Source organism: Ambystoma mexicanum, chromosome 11, assembly GCF_040938575.1.
Source record: "Ambystoma mexicanum isolate Mex_15411 chromosome 11, UKY_AmexF1_1, whole genome shotgun sequence".
Lineage (NCBI taxonomy): Eukaryota > Metazoa > Chordata > Amphibia > Caudata > Ambystomatidae > Ambystoma > Ambystoma mexicanum.
Window position 1 is genome coordinate 552,244,312 of NC_090934.1, and position 21,238 is coordinate 552,265,549.

Genomic DNA, 21,238 nt, shown 5'->3' on the forward strand with positions numbered 1-21,238 from the left:
CCGAGCCCGAGATCAGAGGGTAGCCAGGTAACCAGTGCAGTTTCAGATTCAGCCTCAAGATCATCAGGGGAGAGGAGGAGAGAAAGCCGAAGCAAAGAGGAAGGTCTTGAGGTGCTACCGGAACTGGAGATGGTTCTCCTCAAGTTTCAGAGAGGCAGGGAGGCGGTTCCAGAGGGAGGCCCGAGCAGATGAAAGATCTACCACCAACTCACTGCTTGGAGAAGCGACTAACTCTGAGGGAGTTGGAGGCGGATGAGCGAAGAGCTCGAGATGGAAGATATTTAGGAATAGAGAGTTGGAGGTATTAAGATCCCAGGCCCCAGAAGGCCTTGTGGACAATGCAGAGGGTTTTTAACTTAATTCTCGCCGCCACTGGGAGCCAGTGCAGAGATTTCAGTCCTGGAGTGATACGGTCCCTTAGCTTGAGGCCAAGGACAAGTCTCGCAGTCATGTTTTGGATGAGTTGCAGAGGACGGAGAGTAGAGGAAGGCAGATTTAGAAAGAGGCTATTGCAGTAGTCCAGCCTAGAGAGAACCAGAGTTCTGGAGACAGTGAGATTCTGGGGGAAGGAGAGGAAAGGAAGAATACCTCTGAGGAGGTACAGCTGGTAGTGTGACTTCTTAGAGACATCGGAGATGTGAGGAGAGAAGGAAAGTGTGGAGTCTGAGATGACACCAAAGTTTTTAGCCTCACAGGTGGGAGCAGGAAGAGGGCCAAGAGAGGCCAACCAGAGAGTGACAGGAAAGGATGGAGCAGGTGTGCTGATGAGGAGAATCTCAGTCTTACTGGCATTAAGGCAGAGGTCATTGGCGGCACACCAGTCCTGGATGGCGGACAGACAGTCGAAGATGACAGAAGGAGAAGAGGTGACTGAAGGGAGCCTGAAAATGAGCTGAGTGTCATCCGCCTAGCACTGAAAGTTGGGGCAGAGAGCGGCAATGTGGTTGGCAAGAAGTGCTAGGTATTGGTTGAACAGCCAGAGAGAGAGGTTAGAACCCTGGGGAACATGGCATGTAGAGATAGAGGAGAGGAAGGACCCAAGTTGAACCTGGGAGGGTCGGGTCGATCAGAGAGGAAGGAGGTCAGCCAAGCCAGGGCCTGATCGGTGATACCCAGGTTATCATGGAGACGGTTAAGCAGGAGGGCATGGTTGACCATGTCAAAGGCAGAAGAGAGATCAAGTAAGATGAGGACAGAGGGGGTGTTAGAGTCGAGGTTGGAGAGCAGGTCTTGACGGATGTTCAGGAGAGCAGTTTCTGTGCTTCTGGCAGCTCTGAAGCCAGACTGATGGTCATGGAGACAACCAATGGATTCAGAGTGAAGAATAAGCTGGAGATGGCCAGCTTTTCCAGGAGTTTGCCCAGGAAAGGAGTGATGGAGATTGGACGATAGATAGCAGGGCAGGAAGGGTCAGCAGAGGGTTTCTTAAGATGAGGGAATGCTTCAGGGGGGAGGGGAAGACTCCAGTGGCGAAGGAGTGGTTGCAGAAAACAGCCAGAGCAGGAGCCAGGGTGTCAATTGTGTCCTTGATGGTTTTGGTGGAACAGGGGTGAACCTGTTTTGACGAGACTTTCCTAGATCGTACTTGTCTAGAAACCTTGTCTGAGACAGAACAGGGGAAATGCAGAGAAGGAGGGAAGAGAGGTGGATGAAGAAGGGCCAGAGGAAGAGCAGGGAGTAGAGGGAGGAGGAGAGGAAGAGAGAGAGGACAGGATGTTCTGAGTTTTAGAGATGAAATGAGAAGCCAGGGCCGTGCAGAGGGCCTGGGAGGGGACAGGAGAGGTAGAGACTGCAGCAGGATTAGCCAGCTCCTTGCAGATTTTAAAGAGTCCGGCCAAGTTGTTAGATGCTGCGGAGATGCGGGCTTGGATGTGGGTTCTCTTCTTGCTGCGGACAGAGAGCCGGTATTGCCCTTGGAGCAGGCGGCAGGCCAGTTTATCAGAGGATGAACCAGAAGCACGCCATTACCTCGCAGCCACCCTGCACTTACGTTTAAGAAAGACGAGGTCTGAGTCGTGCCAAGAGCTGCACTTGGCTTTGGGCTTCAAGTGGATACTCATGACAGGAGCAAAAACATCAAGAGTATCATATATAGCAGAGTGGAGCATGGAAAGGTCTGTGTCAGGGTGTGAGTCAGCCAAGGGGAAGAGGGGAGAGAGAGAGGTGGCGAAAGCCTCAACTGACATACGCTTCATGTTCAGATAACCGAGAAGGTAGGTGACAGTGCTGAGGTTGGCTTGACCTGAAGGGTGGAGAGGGTGCCACTACCTCTGGCACTCACACTGGTGTGCCACTGGCACTCCCTGTGCCAGTGATACACTGTGTTAGATGTAATTGTAGTGGGATTGACTGTGATTGTGTCTGGACATGTTCTCATGTACCCAGATGGCATGTAGCACATCCTTTTTTTATTCAGAATTGGCATATTTCAGTCTACTGGTTGCTTTGCCATGGGACAGGATTTGCTGAACCAGATACATGTGTATTTGCAATGTGTGCAGTGCTTACATGATCAGGGAAATGGGATGTGATGGCAAGTCTGCATACGCCATGATCTCAGGGATTTTTGTGCATAGTCTGTGAATCCAAATTATGACATGTTAACATGCATGTAAATGTGTTGCAGGACAGCATTGTGAATGGGAAACAAAGTCGTGTCCGAGATGTTTTGCTAGTCAGATTTGACATTGGGAAACAAAGTTGTTCCCGAGATGTTTTGCTATTGACTCTGTTAAAAAAAATTGAACTTGCATCAATATCACAATCCTGATGATTGATCAGGATTGATAAGTGACTATCATGACGATGAGTCATATATTGATTGTCTAGCTTAATGTTTTGTTTGCTTAACACGGCAAGGATGGTATGATCCTGCCTCCCTTGACTGCCATTTCTTTTCAGGTTTGTCCATACATCTACCTATTTCCGTTCTTTTCAACTGTCTGTTCCCCCTTCCTTCCCCCTTTTTCTTTCTCTGCTCTTGGGTCAACAGCTCTTGAAGTATGAATATACGTATTTAGGTTTGTACTTTTTAGTTGTCCTTTCCAACTAAACTTTTATTTTTTTGTGTCAACACACATTATTTTGAATGCCTGTTTTTTACTGTGTGTTCTTGTTTTCTTTTTTCATTACTATTGCTTAACAATTATTTGCCTGTTTACTCAACCGAATACAGAACTAATTTAATTCTTGACTAAATGGTGTTTCTTTATCATATGGTTGAATGCGATCTGCTTTAAGAAATTTTTATAAATTAAATAAAAACTAGCAATTTCCCCTTATTTTTGGTTAGGTAGAGGTTTGACATAGAGAGGTTACCAAATGAATTAACCCGTTTCTGTCTAAAACCCCCAGCACAGCAATAACCTTTACCTTGGTTCAATGGACAGCATTGTGATGACAAGGCATGCAGTAGATGCAATTAACATGATTCTTCTTGTCTTTATGTGTCCATGTGCAGGTGATGAGCCACCAGATTCAGGGGAGGAGGTAGAGGAGGAACGGGAGGCTGAGCCCCAACAGAGCACCAGTGGAGGATGTGATGTGGCAGCCCATGAGAATCCACAGGTGCTACAGTCCATCTGGGGCATGACTCAGTATGAGTCCACCTCCAATGATACCAGTGACTCTGGTGGTGAACCGGATGTCCATTCCTCTAAGCTGTCGGAGGTGAGTGCATCAATTGATGGTGCTGATCTAGCCTGTGCGTCTACAGGGGGTAACGTCCCCTCACAGAGCCAGTCTGTGTTGCCACGTCCGTCTGTGGTGGTTATGGCTGCAAAGCCATGCTCCACCCTATTGGCTTCCAGTCCTGGGACGGATGACCATGGGAGGGATGCAGTCCTGCAGCCACAGACAGTGGCTTCACATCAAGGGCCATGCTCCCATGGGTCCAGCAGGCGTGGGGCACGCACACGTAGTGGACATTTTGCGGCTGGGGAGACAGTGTGGGAGCAGTCAATGTTGCATGTTGCACAGCAACAGGGTGCTTCCTATGAGATGTTGGCTCAGGGCATGGATAGGGTGGCCAATTCCATTTTCTCCCAACAAACACAGGTAGAGCACCAGCTGCAGGCATTGCGGTCCACATGCCACTCACAAAGGCTGCGCATGGAGGACAGCAGCAGGAGCTAACTGGTCAAACTGAGGTCTCTGCAGGCATCCCTACTTGGAGAGGGTCGGGCCCACAGGCAAGCACCCTGAGGCAAGAGTTACTGGCCCTCAGAGCTTTAATAGGAGTACTAGAGGTAGCCCGCAGTATACAGTGCAAACAGCAGATGCAACTGTTGACTCATACCATCTCAGAGGAACTCTGTGCATCCCGTGAGGTGTTGCATGCGTACCTCTGAGGCTTCATGCTGCAGATGCATTCATCTGGGTCCTGCCTGGCCGCTGCCATGGAAGGCCAGGGCCATGCGTGGTCAACCTCCCTTAACACTACCACCCTCGCATTCTATACAGGAAGGTGGCGGCAGCAGCGATAGCCCTCCCAACCCATGATAGCCGTGCGGTCCATGTACCCATGGAGGGAATTGTTTTTATCAACAACCACGGGTGTGTTGACATCTACCCTTCCCCTCCCCTGCCTCTAGGTGGATCCCCCGGTCCAAGATGGACTTTTATTTTATTGTTTCCACTCCCCTGGCCAGATGTTGGCATGTCATATTTTGTTTTGCCCTTTCCTGGCTTTGGTCTTTGTTGTTTTTGTCATTGGGTGACCTTGAGGTGTGCTATTAACTCATCAGGGACTACACATGTGCAGTAGTGTACGTGCAGGCATGCCTAGTGAACTCATCTAGCATGTTTGCATGGGGGTGCAGCGGTTGGCATGGGCAGGTAATCATAGCTTTGTTTTTCCATGGCACGTGTGTGCTGTGTCAATTATACTGTGCAATGGGTGTGTTAATATGTTCGCCCATGTTGTTCCACAAATCCATGATATGGTGGTGACTGCTGTCCCGGCTGAGACATTCTGCACCATTCGAAGTCCACACTCCTCATGCCCTCCACCAGACAATGTTGCTCCTTTAACAAATTAGGAAACACACTTACTGGTGAAAGTCATGTGGGATTTACAACTTTCAGACACAGTTATTTGGTAAGCATTTGCACTGTCTTGCATGTTGGGCATGCTTCATTGCTGGTCATCTTTGCTGCATGTGTCGGTTCTCTTATATGTCCTTTGCGTGCTCACAATAGCGTTGTGGTAATTTGATTGGAGCTCATGACACTGTGTAAGCTACCTATGTGGATACCTCAATGGGGGCACCGACTGTGCTGTGCAGCATGTCATTGTACATCAGTAAACCAGGCCATGGACTGCTTGATCTGTCATTTCCTTGTTATTCACTCTCTGTGATACTCTCTCACTCCCTCTCTCTGGTGTGGTACACTGTACTCGTGTACATATCAATGTCAATGGCCATTCACCCTGTTTCACCCTGTGTTGCTCCTGCACTCTGTGTTGTCTGCATATTTTCTTTCATGTGTCATCTATGATCATGTATGTGCATGTATTTTGTGCTGTTACTCTGCATTGCATTCCATGTAGGTAGAGTGTCTCCAGATGGTGTGCATCGTATGCAAGGCAGGTGAGTTCCACAGACAGGTGAGTGCATGGCATTTGCTGACACTTCAGTGGTGTTTGCATGGGAACGGGGCATTGTGGTGTTCCCCTCACCCCATTTGCCCCCTTTGATGGCTGTGTGTGTGCCCCTTACCCCCTTTTCCCCCCATGATGGCTGTGTGTGTGCCCCTCACCCCCTTGCCCCCCATGATGGCTGTGTGTGTTGCCCCTTGCCTCTTGTGATAGCTGTGTGTGCCCCTCACCCCTCTTCCCCCTGTGATGGCTGTGTGTGTGCCCCTGACCCCCCTTGCCCCCCGTGATGGCTGTGTGTGTGCCCCTCACCCACCTTTCCCCCCGTGATGGCTGTGTGTGTGCCCCCCTCACCCACCTTGCCCCTCGTGATGGATGTGTGTGTGCCCCTCACCCCCCTTCCCCCCGTGATGGCTGTGTGTGTGCCCCTCACCCACCTTGCCCTCTGTGATGGCTGTGTGTGTGCCCCTCGCCCTCTTCCCCCCGTGATGGCTGTGTGTGTGCCCCTCACCCCCTTGCCCCCCGTGATGACTGTGTGTGTGCCCCTCACCCACCTTTTCCCCCATGATGGCTGTGTGTGTGCCCCCCTCTCCCGCCTTGCCCTCATGATGGCTGTGTGTGTGCCCCTCACCCCCTTCCCCCCGTGATGGCTGTGTGTGTGCCCCTCACCCACCTTGCCCTCTGTGATGGCTGTGTGTGCGCCCTTCACCCCCTTGGCCCCAGTGATGGCTGTGTGTGTGCCCCTCAACCCCTTGCCCCCTGTGATGACTGTGTGTGTGCCCCTCAACCCCCTTGCCCCCGTGATGGGTGTGTGTGTTGCCCCTTGCCCCCGTGATGGTTGTTTGTGCCCCTACACCCCTCCGGGCTCCCTTGATGGTGTGTTGTTACCCCCCCTTGTGTCCCCCTATCTGTTCTCTTGCACATTGCTATTAATACCTGCCTCCTGACCTGTATGACAGTTGCCTGTCTGTGTCCCCCCCTCATTTGTTCTTCTCCTACCCCTCCCCTCCAGCACTACTCTGGAAGTTCGTCTGGCCTAGTACATTGGCCGCTTGTTTTGTCCGCCTCCTCCTCCCTCAACCCTTATCCCTCCTCCCCTGCCCTCTTCTGTTAAATTCAGGCACTACCTCAATTGCAGTCAGGCATAGTAATTGTAGCCGCCTGTCTTTCTCATCCACCTGTCCTCTCCTCCTCCTCCCCCCCATTACTGCTCATTAGCACTTACTCTATCATTTGTCTTGTGACCTTTGTGATAGCAACTTGGTTGTCTCCCCCCTTCCCTCCTTGTCTTCTCCTCCCACTTCCCCCTCCAGCACTATTCTGAATCATCGTCAGACCTAGTATGTTAGTCGCTTGTGTTGTTCCTCTCCTTCTCCCTCACGCCATACCCTCCTACCCCCTCCTCTTGTTAATATTCCGGCACTACATCAATTGTCGCCTCCCTTATTTTTCCTTGCATTTCCACTATTCGAAATGTTGCCAGGCTGGTTAAGATAGTTTTTTTTCACATTCTGAATTGTTTCAAGGACTTGTAAGAATGTAACTGTATTCTCCCATGTTCACTCCCTCCTTGAATATGCTTTGGAACACGGTGTATATAGGCGCTATACAAATGAACAATCAATTCAATTCAATTCTCTACCTCTTCCCTGCTAAGCAATCCCTCTCCTCTCTCACTCTCTCCCTTCCTTTTGTCCTGGCTGCTTGATGACTGTCTGCTTGATGTGCCTCGAGGTCTCACATGCCCCTGTCAACCCCAGCAATTTGTGGACCAGATGCCTCCGTGACATGGACTAGTGTCATCATCACTGCACTTGGGGAATGACCAGAAAAAGTTGGATCTCTCTGCACTTAGCCAAGCATCCACTAACTGGTTGCACTTGAACTACCCCTGAACTTGTTACCACCCTCCGCATACCACACCCCTCTGAACATCTGTGCACTTGCTCCTTCCGATTGCACCATGCAGGTACGGTGTCTGTCTGTTCCACCCTGTCCTCGGTCCATGCCTGATGGCATATTGATGCACTTGTGAAAATATGATGAATCCCTGTCCGACAGAGTCACTGTTACATGCACTATTGATAGTGTTGTATAGTTTAGTATGAAATTACTGTTCCTGTCCAGAATATTATGGATCTCTATGAGTGGGTGTTATTTTTGTACTTGTTCCATGCATCGTTGAGCGCATTGAGACACCTGTATTATGTATTGGCAATTTATCTGTCTCTTTTGACATTACATACCATAGTACAGTCTGGTGATTATTTAACGTGACATATGGGACGGTTTATGTGACACACAGGCGATTGGATGTCTAGTTTGTCATGGTGGTAGTGACATAGTCCCTCTTCTATGTGTTTCTTATGGAAACAAAACATGAAATTAGTTTAAGTTCTAAGGGTTGCACACAATGTTGCACTTCCAAGGACACATTCTCAGGGTGGTTTGGTGGGCCCAGATGATTGGCCCTTTGTCCTCATTGAATGGCACCTGGAATGTGCCAGGTCTGTGTGCCCTCCACAGGGGTTGGATTTTAGGTGAAACATTTAGCCACAAGCTAGGTACAGGCAGCCTCGCCACATGCCCTTTGACCTGCCATGCGCATGCAGCGTGCATGTGGTTGCAGGTGCACCACCATGTCCACCGGTACGCCACACCATGTTGCAACATTGTGCTGGACACATGCTGCCACAATGATCCTGCACACTAGTGGTGGTGCATATAGCAACTCACCACCAGATTTGTCAAGGGAGCGGAAACGTGACTTGAGCACTCCGAATGTGCGCTCCACTATGCCTGAGTTGCAATGTGGGCTGTGTTGTATCTTACCTGCGGTGGTGTGGCAGGGTTCCATATTGGCATCATCATGTAGGTGCTGAGAGGGTAGGCACTGTCCCCTGTACATGTGAAAAGTTTGTCAGTGGTGTGTATTTGTCTCTGTGTGACATGCAGGCAGGTGCACGGGCATTTATACTCACCAATGAGCCATGTGTTGCCATACCTCCCAGTTTCCAGGGCCCGGTGTAGGGGTGACTCTCTGAATATGAAAATATCATGGGTGGACACTGGATAGTTTGCATATACAGATGTAATGATACTCTTGCATCATATACAACCTGCACGTTGATGTAATGCCAGTGCTTGCGATTGCGATACATGTGCTCTGTTGCCCTAGGTGGATGTAGAGCCACATGGGTGCAATCGAAAGGCACAAAGCACTCTAGGGAAGTGCACCACCCCATAAAAATCCTGGACCATGGCCTGCCTTTCTGCAGGTGTTCTGGGCATGTAGATGTGCCTGCGGACTGAGGGGCATGCAGTCATTATTGCCAACACCTGGTGGAGGCAGCAGGGCTGCGAAATGCCCCCAACTATGGCAGTTGTCAGCTGAAATGACCCAGTGGCCAAAAAATACAGTACATTGAGCACCTTTTCCAAGGAGCTGAGTGCTTGGGAGCACAGGGTGGGTGATGTAAGGTCATCCTCCCACAGGTGGAAACATATACCTGCCATAGACTTGGTCATCAAGCATCCCAAAAAGGCTGGTCCTTGGCAGAAAAACCTGGGCCCTGGCCATCCTCCTCCTCCTGCGGTGTCCCACGATCACTGCTGCGACAAATGGTACATTCATCGTAGCTGTATACACGCGTTTGTTGATCACGTGGGATTTTTATGCATCTGTTTTTGTGCGCCTTGACGTATCTGCCAGCTATCGTGTGGCGTACGTGTTTGAGGATTTGCATGTATTTTACTGCGCGCCGGCGAGCCCTGTTCCATTCCATGAATATGGGTTTTTAGCACGCGTATGGGCGTTGCAAGGATTTTACTTTGGTACATCCCTCGTTACGCCCACATGTTTGCTTGTTGTTCCCCATTCCACATGTTCCGCCCCCTTTTTAGGTGACTGCACAGGACCCAACGCCCCTTCGCTTGGAGTCTCGCACAAGGTGTTTGTGGTGTCGCAGTGACGTGTTGGACATGCGCGTATTCCTGGGAAGTCCCTGGTAAGCCCCGCTCATTGTGTTCCATGAATACACAAACTGGCGCTTGCGCGTGATTTCACGCGCAAGCCCCCTATTTTCCTTGCAAATCATTTCATGAATTAGGGCCACTGTGTCTTATCTACAGCTCTGAAAGTGATTCACTTCATAGCTCAGGTTAATATATCATGCTGTTATTTTTTTTTTAAAAGCCTTATGACTATAGATTTGCTCCATATATAATAATAGTGCAATTTAGGTATTTTGCACCACAAAGTTATTAGCCAATTGGCTTACTTATGGTAACTTATTCTAAAGTCACTTCCATGGTGCCTCCAAGTATCAAAAACTGATGATGCTTCTTGCAATGTCAATTTCTGTGACGTCATTTCTGTTGGTGCAATCCATATGCAAATTAGCAGGTTTGTATTTTGCCCCACAGAGCCTGGACAAAGCTCTAATAGATGAGTTTCCACCATGTGTAATGATTCTAGAGTTTTATTTTGTGTTGTGTTAAAATTCCATCTGCCACTAATGTTACCAAAAATGTAGAATGGGGTAGGGGTGGGCAGTTTGGGGGCATGAATGAGACCGTATGGAATTGGGCGCACTGCATTTCAGAAGGAAGTATCAGGACTTTTTTTGGGGCTCACCCCCCCACTCCTTGCAATGATGGATACTCCCCTGCCCCCGTACCTGTGCTACTCTCTCTGCAGTGCTGTCTGTGTTCCGCCCGCATGGCACACACACAGGGCCGCAATACACATGGCCTCAATGCGGCCGCCGGGGCTAGATAGCAGCACAGCAAATGCAGTGAAGAATGCACCATAAAGGTGCACACAGGACAGCGGCACAGGGGTGATGGTCAGCAGTCGGAGTCCAGGGCTTGCCATTGCTACTGCATGCGTGTGCAGGCATGCGCAGCTCGGTGAAAAGGCGAGCACTGCCCTGCCTGAGGGAGTGAGGGCACAGTGAAAATAGACCCGGCCAGCGATTGTTGAAATTCAAATTAGGGTCTTGGTGCTTAGCTCGCCCCTGACAAGGGTTTCCCAGTTGAGCCCACAGCTTCGCTGAGGAAAGCAGGGGGCTTGGTGATCTAATCTGCTGTCCTCGTTTCCCTGGCCGCCATTCGCATGTTTGCAATCTCTTTGCTCAGCCTGTTTCTTTCTTCTGGCCTGAAAGAGACACACTGCTCTCGAGACATCAGAGTGGCTCCATCTCTGCAGAATACACTGCTTTAAAGGATCATATCTTGTTTGCTGGTTGACTGCTGTTATAGTGCGCCCACTCACACACACTGTGTTCCTCTAGTTCACATGCCTGTCTGGATATTCTCAGTGCTCTTGCTACATTTGCTCTATAAAACGTCCACAGAAGCACACTGCTGAGAAAGGAACCCACAGCCCCAATTGCGATCTGCACAGACCTTCCAGTAAAGCACCCGCAGCTGCAGCCGGATGTGAGATGCACCAAAAGGCATTGAGAACAATGGGTATTAATGGCACACTTGTGAAAGGCCCCCTACAGCAAATGCAATCAGGACACAACATGGACACTGTATCATTCCAAAGTGCATATAATGGCAGGTGTTGATTACCAGCCAATGACTACAGGCAACATCTGAACAAATTGCCCATGAAGGCCTGAAACCATGAATGAACTTAACTGGTGGTGGGCGATATACCGAATTTTGGAGATATACCAATATATATTTTTGGTCCAAAATTGTGGAACTCCTTACCACTATAGTTGAGGACCATCAGGTCATTGTACCAATTCCGAAGAGCATTGAAAACGTTCTTGTTTAGACAGGGTTCTTTTCATATCTTGCCGATTCTATACTTGGGTCTAACCATTTTTTGTTTGAATTATGTTTCCATCAGCGCCATTATACGGTTTGGTCCGTTCTGTGCGCAATACAAATTCCAAAATACAAATACATATATATTTTCAATATCGGTAACATCAAGATATATACATATATGCAACAGAATTGCTTGCTGTATAAATGCACGATGTTTACCTCCCTCGGGCTACTTTGCCTACGGTCAATTTGGGAAAAGCATACACGTTGCCCTTTTACAGGGGGCCCCTCTACTTTTTTCTGTGGCTCCCTCTGTGCCCCTCCTAAATGTGATTCCTGTGCAAAAGCCGTGTATGATATTTATGACACTCTTAATGCCCAGAGATTTCTAAGCGTGTACCCAGCGATCGAACCTGTGGTGTTCTTTGTCTCGTTTTGCTTCCAAGACGAGCACATTGCCCCTGAGCTATCCTCCCGCTACTTTTATTATGCGCTAATAGCTTTGTATACCTGAGTTCTTCATCACTTGGGATAATTAGCCTTTCTGAGCTTGCCTTGGGCCATAATTTGGAAGTGGGTTATTATCCTGTCTATAAAGTCATATTCTCCTCCCTGAGGAAAAACAGGAATTATAACTCAGATTCAGGAGATCTGTGCCTGAGTAAAACAGGTGTCCTGCAGCCTCGTGCTGGACATTATATAGCCCATTATAATGTCAGGTTGTTGGTACAATATGTATCAGTTTCTCTAACACAGCGGGGTTCTTCGATCGCAGAATGTTGAACGACTGGATAAACTTGCCCTGATTCAAAGCTGTGACCTGTCAGTTGCACACAGATCTCTGCCACAGGCACGTTAACCCTTTGAGCTACCTCCGTTGGCCGCCATTCAACACTATTCCGATCTGCAGCGATAGGCCGGACTGGCACGTCTCCAGCACACCGCCGCTCCCTGTACACAATGTTTCTCAAACGTTGTCCTTTGTGGCTGCGACTCACTCCAGCCTGATCGATGTGGCCAAGAGATGAAATCAGCGCCGGGAGGGAGAAATCTGCCCCCGCATTACCTTCACATACAAGTGTGTGTGTCTGAGAACCGGAAAATCCAAACAAACATGTCTGTAGTTTAAAAAAGTTATTGTTCATTCATATCAGGCCGCGCAGGTGCGTCACTGCATCCAGAAGGCGCACGCCGCCTCCAGGAGCCAGGCCTTGAATAGACGCACGTTCCACTGCGCCATCTTCCGACCCCAGACGCAGCTAGACGCTGGCACGTAAGATTCATTTTCTTTCTTTATGTTCACCGAACAGGGCTCCTGCAACGTGCCTTGCTTCATACAATGGTGCCATGGGCGTCATTTTAGGGGGCGGGGACAGGTGTGTTTGTCCCCACCGCCACCCATCTTTTGTGGCACACCATTTTGTCCCACTCATTTGGCAGGGGGCCCTTACATTTGATGTCATACCCACCTCAACATTTTCAGCAAAATTATTTCCAGAGACCGTTTATTGTTTTTAAAAAAAAGTGCGTCAGAGAGGACGTGAGTGCGGCGTTCAGTGCACAGGTCAGTGCTTTGTGTGTTGAACTAACTTACAGAAAAAGGTGCTGGAGAAGAAGTATTAGAAATATTATTAGAACAGTAACTAGATAGACTATTTTAAACGTTGCTACCTGAAGTGAGGTGTTTCACGGTTCTTTAGCATCACTTAAAATATGTTTTTAAAAAATTAAGTGTGGTTTCCTTTTTATTTAGTGTATGTTTGTGTTTTGTAATGTTTTAAAGGTAAAGACGAATACAAATCGGTACTACTGTCATGCGGTTGGTTCCCACTTTGTGCACATTTATAAACCGAGGCGTGAGGGGATTAAGTTATTTGTCCAGAATCACACAGAAGGTCATTTTTCAGAACCTCACAGGTCCCCATAATACAATTTTTGTCATTTGTACAAACAAGGGGGGAAAATGCTGGCACAACTGTCGTCATGCATGCATGACAGTCAGCATTTACATGGGATTTCTATGTAAGCAGCGTGCTTTTAGCAGTTTCAAGCAGGATGCAAATCCCAAACGTATTACTGGCAGCATCAGAATCAGAGGGTAACGCTAGCAGATTTGCATGCACGCTTTTTTGACTTCCCAAAGAGCAAAATGACCTCCATGTTTGTTTCGGTCAAGCATAGGAAGTTTACACCTCAAGGTCCCAAGGCTCCAGGTCCAAGGTCAGCAGCATACATTATCCCTCAGATTGATATACATTCTCCCAAACAAACCGAAACTCTTCATGAAGAATAAGTGCAAGGGGTGACTACATCCAAGGGGCTCCACTCACAGAAAATGCTGGGCTTGCACCCTCAGCGACACCACGCATGCATTTTGAGGAGCTTACGATGCCTGTTACAGTGGGTGCTATTGCATAATCTACCAAATATACCTTTCAGATTGAGTTGCCAAATGAAGTAAGGCAAAGGGACTGGTCAGGTTGTATTTCCATTTGCCAAAGCGAGAATATGGTCAAGCGAGGCTTGACCTAGGAGGTAAGTGCATTTATATTTATTTGGCATTCCTACACTGAAATCGGAGTACACTGTCTCTTTTGGTCTTGGTTTCTCGGCAGCGAGATAGCAATAACAGGCTCTGTCTCAGCTGTGTGCACAGGGATTGCAAAGATTGGGCCGAGTCTAGCTTCTAGGATCAAAGCCTGAATGGAAGGCATTTTTCAGGTAAAGGATAGAGGCTTGTTAATCATTCACTCTGTGGCCATCATCTGATGAAGAAGCCTATTGGCGTTCGAAAGCTAATGCATGGCACCATCTCAGCATAAAACTTTCAGGCAGTCCATCAAAACGTGGATATTGTGCTCACTATTTCACAAGGTGACCTGTGCACTGTGGGATGGGTTAACGGCAGGGCATCATAACACAAGCATGCTCTCTTGCAAATATGTCGGCAGGTCCCATCCCATCCATGCCGAGTGTACAATTCTGCATGACGAGCATTAAAGGGCCCATCGTGTCAGATTCCAATTGTGAATAAAATCCATTCCTAATTTTGAGACAGCAAAAGCTGATGTGACTGTTGTCCAAAGCTGACGCAATGTGAAGGCACTGTCCACTCCCCACCATAGCTGAGACTGGGTGATCTGATCCCCACTGTTTCCCCCCCTGGTTACTTGTAGATTCATTGCTAACAATTGCCCACCCTCCTCTTCTGTTAAATCCCCACTCCCTTGTTCTCTGCTCCCTAACCTTGTTCTTCTCTGTATGATTGTAAAGTGCTGCATTGCTTCCTGAAGCTGAGTCCGCGCTCAATAAATATTCTAATAATAAAAAAGGCAATTCTGAGAAGGATCATGGGGAACCCTTTGGTGCAATGTGCTTTTTCCTGCTCCTGTTTCATGCAGACACGGGGAAAAGGGAAAAGACATGAGGCCGGATTCTCATAACCTTTTTTGGCGCAAGTGAGGATTGATTCAGAACGGTGCGTGACACATTTCAAGGACATTTAGTGGGACTCAGACAAAGGGGCATGTCCCCCCCAAACTATCTAGCTATCTAGCAAACTATCTGAAATCAATGCTTCTGTTAAAATCTTTCAAAAAAGGGAAGACGGCTGGCCCGGATGGGCTTAGAGCAGAAATGTATGGTGTAGCAAGCGATTGGTGGGTCCCGATTTTGGTTCAGGTTTTTAATTCCACAGGTACACTAAATGCTCTTCCTATTGCCTGGAAAAAGCGTTTAATTGTACCTTTATTTAAACAAGGCAATTTATCTGACCTTCACTGCTATCTCCCAATCACATTTATTGATGCATCCTATAAGAGTTACGCTGTTTGTTTGGAGAGAGACTGAATGCCTGGGCTTGTGAGAATGAAGTGATCTCAGATATGCAAGTAGGCTTTCGAAAACAGTTCTCAGCTATCGATCAGTGCTTTATTTTAAATGCAATAGTTGAGAAATACGTTAATAGAAGAAAGCTAAGACTCTTTTCGGCCTTTTTCCACGTATCCAACGAAGGATAGCACAGGGGAAACGTGCCGGTTTTGGAAGCAAGACCATGCAGAGCAACAGAGGTATGAATCCTGGATCCGTGCTTAGAAACCCAACTGCGGTGCAGTATTAGGTGTGATAAAAAAAATGATTAAATAAATAAATCCAAGGCATTTGACTCGATCAGCCAGATATTACTATCGAAGAAGTTACAATATTTTGGGGTTCCTTTTGGGCTCTTGGAAGCCATAAAGGATTTGTATGTGGTCTTCTGGGTGTCCGTGAGGTATGGGTACTCGAGGGAGTTCAGCAGCAATAGGGGGATTAAACAGGTTTGTCCACTTTTGTTTTGATTATTTCTCTGATTTTAACCCGCGGGCCGCTCAAACCACTTTAATTCCTCCCCTCTTTAAATGGCGTCAAATTGAGTGCTGTGCTATATGCAGATGACACAGTGCTGCTGGATCGAACTCCCAATACCTTACAGCTGAGCTTGTAATACGCCAACCTGTATTTTAAAACCAATGGTTTGACACTGAATTTGGCAAAATCGAAAATTCTGGTTTTTGGAGAAAAAAAAGAGCAATTTTAAGTGGTCCCTTGAAAAATAATCACTTGAGGAAGTGATTGAATATAGATATGTGGGTTTGCACTTTGCCAAAAATGGGTCCTGAACAAGTCGTATAAGCACAATAGCTAAGTAGGCTTTGTTGGCTTTTGGTGGACTAATGCTTTTTTATTATCAATTTGGTGCCAAAGGTGTGGATAAATGTCTGCAGGTAATGCAGGCCAAGATCAATACAGCGATCCTCTACATCGCTGAAGTGTGGGGCTCTACCCCCTGTAGGTGCCTATTAAATCTGAAAAACGAGGGTCTACATAGGTTAGTTTGCCTGCCTGCATGCACTCCAGCTGAGCTGCGCGTTACGAATTAGAGCTAATGAATATCTCTTTTCCGGCTGAGCAGCGGTTTTTAGATTTCTTTTTAAGTGGCTATATATGTCCTTGATAAACACAAATTTACAGGCAACCGTAAGAGAGCTTAGCACACAATCTACTAGAGACAGCAAAAGCTGGTTTACTAGTGGAATTAATCTAATGTCCCAGGACTGACGGCCGAGATTGTTCAAGGTGTCCATCCAAACACGCGCTGAAAACATTTACAAGAGGGTGATTGAGCTGGAAGTGGGATCGTTCCGGCAACGTGTGGCTATGTTATCATCATTAAAATGTTATGATTCTGCTTTAATGTACCTGACAACCTGTTCAATAATAGTCAAACTACATGCTTCCGATAGCCAAAGGCAATTGCTTTTGGCACAAATACATATGTTGCCTCTGCGAGCAAAAGTAACATGGCTGAGGTTAGATGAGATTTGACCTTGTGGCTTGAGATGCGATGGAGATCTTATGAATTTTTTAACGGTTTGTAGGTTTTTAACTCATTTAAGAAAATGCTGGCTTAGACAGCATTTTAATAGGAATAATATAAGAACATGCATAGGGGCAATTAATTTGTTTATGAACTGTAATGATGAAATGTTTTTATCTGGTGTAGCTAATTTCGTCAAGGAAGCTTCTAAAATGACTCATATCTTATGGTGGGATGTAATTTAGTTCATATGATGTTTCTAATACTAAATTTGGGTGATGATATTTTATGTATTATTGTGATTTTAACTTTGTTAATGGATGCAATGTCGGAAAAGAATTGTAATCTTTCTCTAGATAATTTTACATTATACCTTTGCGTGTAAGAAGGGTGTTTATCTTGAGATACCTTAAAATATCCTTCTGTTAATAAGGCTTGCTCTGATTTAACATAACTTGTACCCATGGTCACATATCTTACATGCGGGTCAGGGACAATATAATGGCAATATGCTATTACTTATTTTGGCAATCCAGAAAGGAACTTTCTTTCAGAGGACAAATACAGCGTCTCATCCCACGGGATCTCCTCACCACCCTGGGCCTTGGCTTCTCCCAGGTGATTCTCCCGCAGTGCACCAACCCCAAGGTAATGATCACAAAGCGTCTGCCTTTCCCTGGCCACCTGGGACAAGTCTTTAGGCAGGATTCTTCACATTCCCTTCCCCTTAAAACCTGCCCTCCCGGCCGAGGTTCCTGTTCCTCTCCTACACCTGCCTCCCCCACATTTTTAGTCTGCCTATCAATTTTCCAGTTCCATACTGGGTCATTGGGAAAGAATTCTACAAGAGTCCAAGAATCACAAGGAGAGTATGAGCATTTGTTTCCCTTTACTTGAGTAATGAGATGTTCCTTAGTTCTTGATTTCATTTGTGCCACACAGAAAATCAATTCATCAAAAAACTGTATTTCACTACCCAAACCAAAGATGTAGGAATTATCAGGTATTACTGCCACTGCACTAATACTGAACAATTATCTCCTAGAATAGTAACATCAAGGATGATTAAGGGATGTTTCTTTAGTTGACCACGTAAACAATGTATTTATTTGCGGTCCATAGGTTTCCAATTAGATGGAAGAAAGCTACCATGTACAGCAGAATGCTTACTTCCAGTATCTAACTGAGCCCAAAGTGTTTTCCCCAGGAATATTACAGGGATTCTATAATTGGTTTTCTCTCCAGTACAAATCGTGTTATCTTATTGGTCTTCACCCCCTGTATTTAGAAAAGGTTTAAAGATTACATACTTTTCTCAGAGACTGCTTGCTTTTCTTCTTCCCATTAATCTTTTAAGACATTACATGGACGTTATGATCAATGTCCATACTCATGCTGTTCCAAACTTCCACATCTGAAACACCTTGACTCAGGAGATATATCTTTATCTGAAAACCTTCTATCTTTAAATGGCAAGCTGTTTTCCTGGGAACTTCTGGAGCTAGATTTCTGAGATATATTAAAACCTGGAGGTAATGTTTTATAATTATCCCCAGGTGGGAAACTGTTTTTTTTTTTTGTCAGAGAGGAAGATATACAAGCATTTGGTATTCTATCACTAGATCTCCCAATCTGCCTAGATAGATCATGGTTTCATTCTTCCTCTAAACACCTCAATTGACTGATCTTGATAAAGGGGTTCAAGGATAGGACAACAACTCTCTTTCTCAATGCAATATAACATGGTATTCCGATGATAGTCCCTTTTTATGTTACCAGAGGATGTGTCATAAAGTTTATAGGTAGAAAACAACTCTATGTTCGTTCAAAGCATGTGTTGGTATAACCTTCTCCAGATTCCATGACTCCCAAGCTACATCATACATCAACCTGCCAACTCTATCTCCTCGATGCATTTTACGAGTAGCGGTTGAATAATTGAGAATTATAAACCTCAATTCTTTTCCACTAGAGATAAGACGGTACATCTTAAATCTGGGTCCTTGGTTAGGTATAACACAGGAAGATATACACATGGGGAAATTCGACTTCCAGTAATAAAGACACCATCAATTTGTCCTTTCCTGTTATGGTACACATTCCTTTCAACATATTGTTTTTTGGGAAGGATACCCTGGCCTGAGTCTTCGAAAAAATGTTATGCCTGCATTCATCTTTATAGGCCAATGGTTACAAGGACCTTTTCTTATTCCCCCAGTTCCTTTGATGGAAAATGAATCAAAGCACCTTTACTCCAACAAAGGGAGGTATTAGAACCAGGTTTTGAATGGGAAGTACAAGTGGCACGAGTAGGAGGAATAGGCCCACACAAACCCTTTTCTGACTTAGCTTCTGTTTGATCAGAATGTTCCATATACATAGTGAACCCCAGTGTGTATCAGCTGACTCGGATCCCACTACTGACACAATATGTGAGGGGTGAGTAATGGGAGGCAGACAACTGTTTGATGATTTATCAAAACATACCATTTTATTCTCAAAAGGAATATGATCAAAAATGCCTCATTATCCCTACTCTGCTGAAGACTTCCCTGCTTACCTAAAGCTGAGGGAAAACACACAATGAAACATGACATGAACAACATTCACAGTTTCTGAATAACCTTCTAATGTCCTGGGTAATATCCTTTCCCCAGGATTCAAAGTGAATCCTGCAAATGTTCAACCAAAGAAAGAAATTAGGTTTGTTAACCAAAGTTCCAATGATAGCAAATGTCTTCTCATTGGTGAAATATCCACGTTCCACTTCAACCAAACAGCACCAATGGTAATCCCAGCCATGATGCTTTGTCACCTCTTCAAGAAGATTTGCCATACGCGAGTGAATAGGGAATTGGGTACTGTTGCCAGCAATATTTGCGCAAGGTATTAGAATGCAGTGCTTCACTCACTGGCTTCTTTAACACTTGGTTTGCGGGTCGCACTGCTTCCACAACTTCTGCCACAACTTCTACTGCTTCTGGCTTTTAAAGGGACTCACACCCTTTGTCTGTGAAGGTGTCTCCAGTTTGGCCACATGTTTATGGAGCCCCTCTCGCTCCTGAGACCCACGGCTTGGCAACTCTCATCGCCTTGGTCTCCAGCACTTTCGTTGCGTGGCAACCACATGAATCATGCTCACATGTGGAAAGACAGCTCTCCTGCATGCCTTCTGCAGAGTTTGTGGGAACAGGACCCTCTCAGAAAAAGCAGGTGAAATCTGATGTCTCCACGTTCCAGCATCCCTCTTGTTCTTCCACTTCTTCCTGGTTTGCCAGTCTTTTACCATCTTCCTTCTGCTACTACTGCTACAGCTTGCATGCCAGTCACAGTTCCAGCTCCTTCCAATTGCCTGCCCCTGAGGTAGCCTTTTATGCCTCCCTGGTTCCCTCTGGTGTGAGCTGTTAGGCTTAATTGCCTGACTACTGCAACTACATGCCTCTTCAGCCCCATTCCTCAACCCAGTACTCCTGTAATTATTGGACTTGTAGTCCCCTTCATCAAAATTAGCTGTTTTAACAATTAAGTTAACTTTAAGGGTAGATATATTTCCCTTAAACTCATTCAAAAATGAACTATTAAAATTGGTTGTTACGCAGGAAGACATTGGACTTAAGGTGCTTTCCATAGATCCTTTTATATTATATCTTTGGCAGTAAGGAGGGAGTTTATCCTGAAATACCTTGAAAGATCTTTCTGTTAATAAGGCTTTCTCAGATTTAACAGAACTTGTACCCCTGTTCACTGATCGTATATGGGTGTCAGGGACATTATAATAGCAATATGAAATTACCTGTTTTGGCAATTCAGAGGACAGGTATTGTGTCTCATCCCACAGGATCTCCTTACCACTCTGGGTGGTGTTTCCTCCCAGGTGATCCTCCCACAGTATATCACCGCCAAGGTTAGGATAAGGACGCGCCTGCCTTTCCCTGGCCATCTGGGGGGAGACTTTAGGCAAGGATTCAGTGAGGCATCAGTAGGATTCTTCGCAACCTACCCAGGATCTATTCTCAATACCCTCCCTGCAGAAGCTCTCCTTCCCTACCTGGAGATCATCAACAGCTCCCTAACTCAAGACACATTTCCATCGACCCTAAAAATAGGCCAAATCCTCCCTCTACTAAAGAAACCCACTCTGGATCCTGTCAACCACTGTAACTATGGCCCCATCACTTATCTTCCCTTCCTGGGTAAGATCATCGAGAAAGCGGTAGTCACACAACTGCAGCAACACATTGACACCAACAATCTCCTCCAAACGTACCAATCTGGATTCAGACCCAGATTCAGCATGGAGACAGCAACCATACAGGTGGTTGACGATGCCCTCAACATCCCTGCCTCCTGGTTCTACTCAACCCCTCAGACGCTTTTGACACAGAAGACCACCAGGCGCTTACGAACAACCTACATCATCGCATGGGGATCAGCAAGCTTCTCCTACATGGGTTGAAGTCCTACCTCGACAACCACAAGCAGTTTGTTGAGATGGA

The 21,238-nt window shown here is 46.5% G+C and overlaps 1 protein-coding gene across 1 annotated transcript in view; it reads left to right on the plus strand.

The window, feature by feature from the left end:
- Nucleotides 1-3,588: 3,588 nt before the first annotated feature.
- Nucleotides 3,589-21,238, plus strand: part of LOC138505019 (ETS-related transcription factor Elf-5-like) — a 270,695-nt gene continuing 253,045 nt past the window's right edge. Inside the window, exons 1-2 of the mRNA XM_069625369.1 lie at nt 3,589-3,669; nt 12,538-12,656. Coding sequence (XP_069481470.1) covers nt 3,589-3,669; nt 12,538-12,656 — 200 coding nt within the window. The remainder of the gene's footprint in view (nt 3,670-12,537; nt 12,657-21,238) is intronic.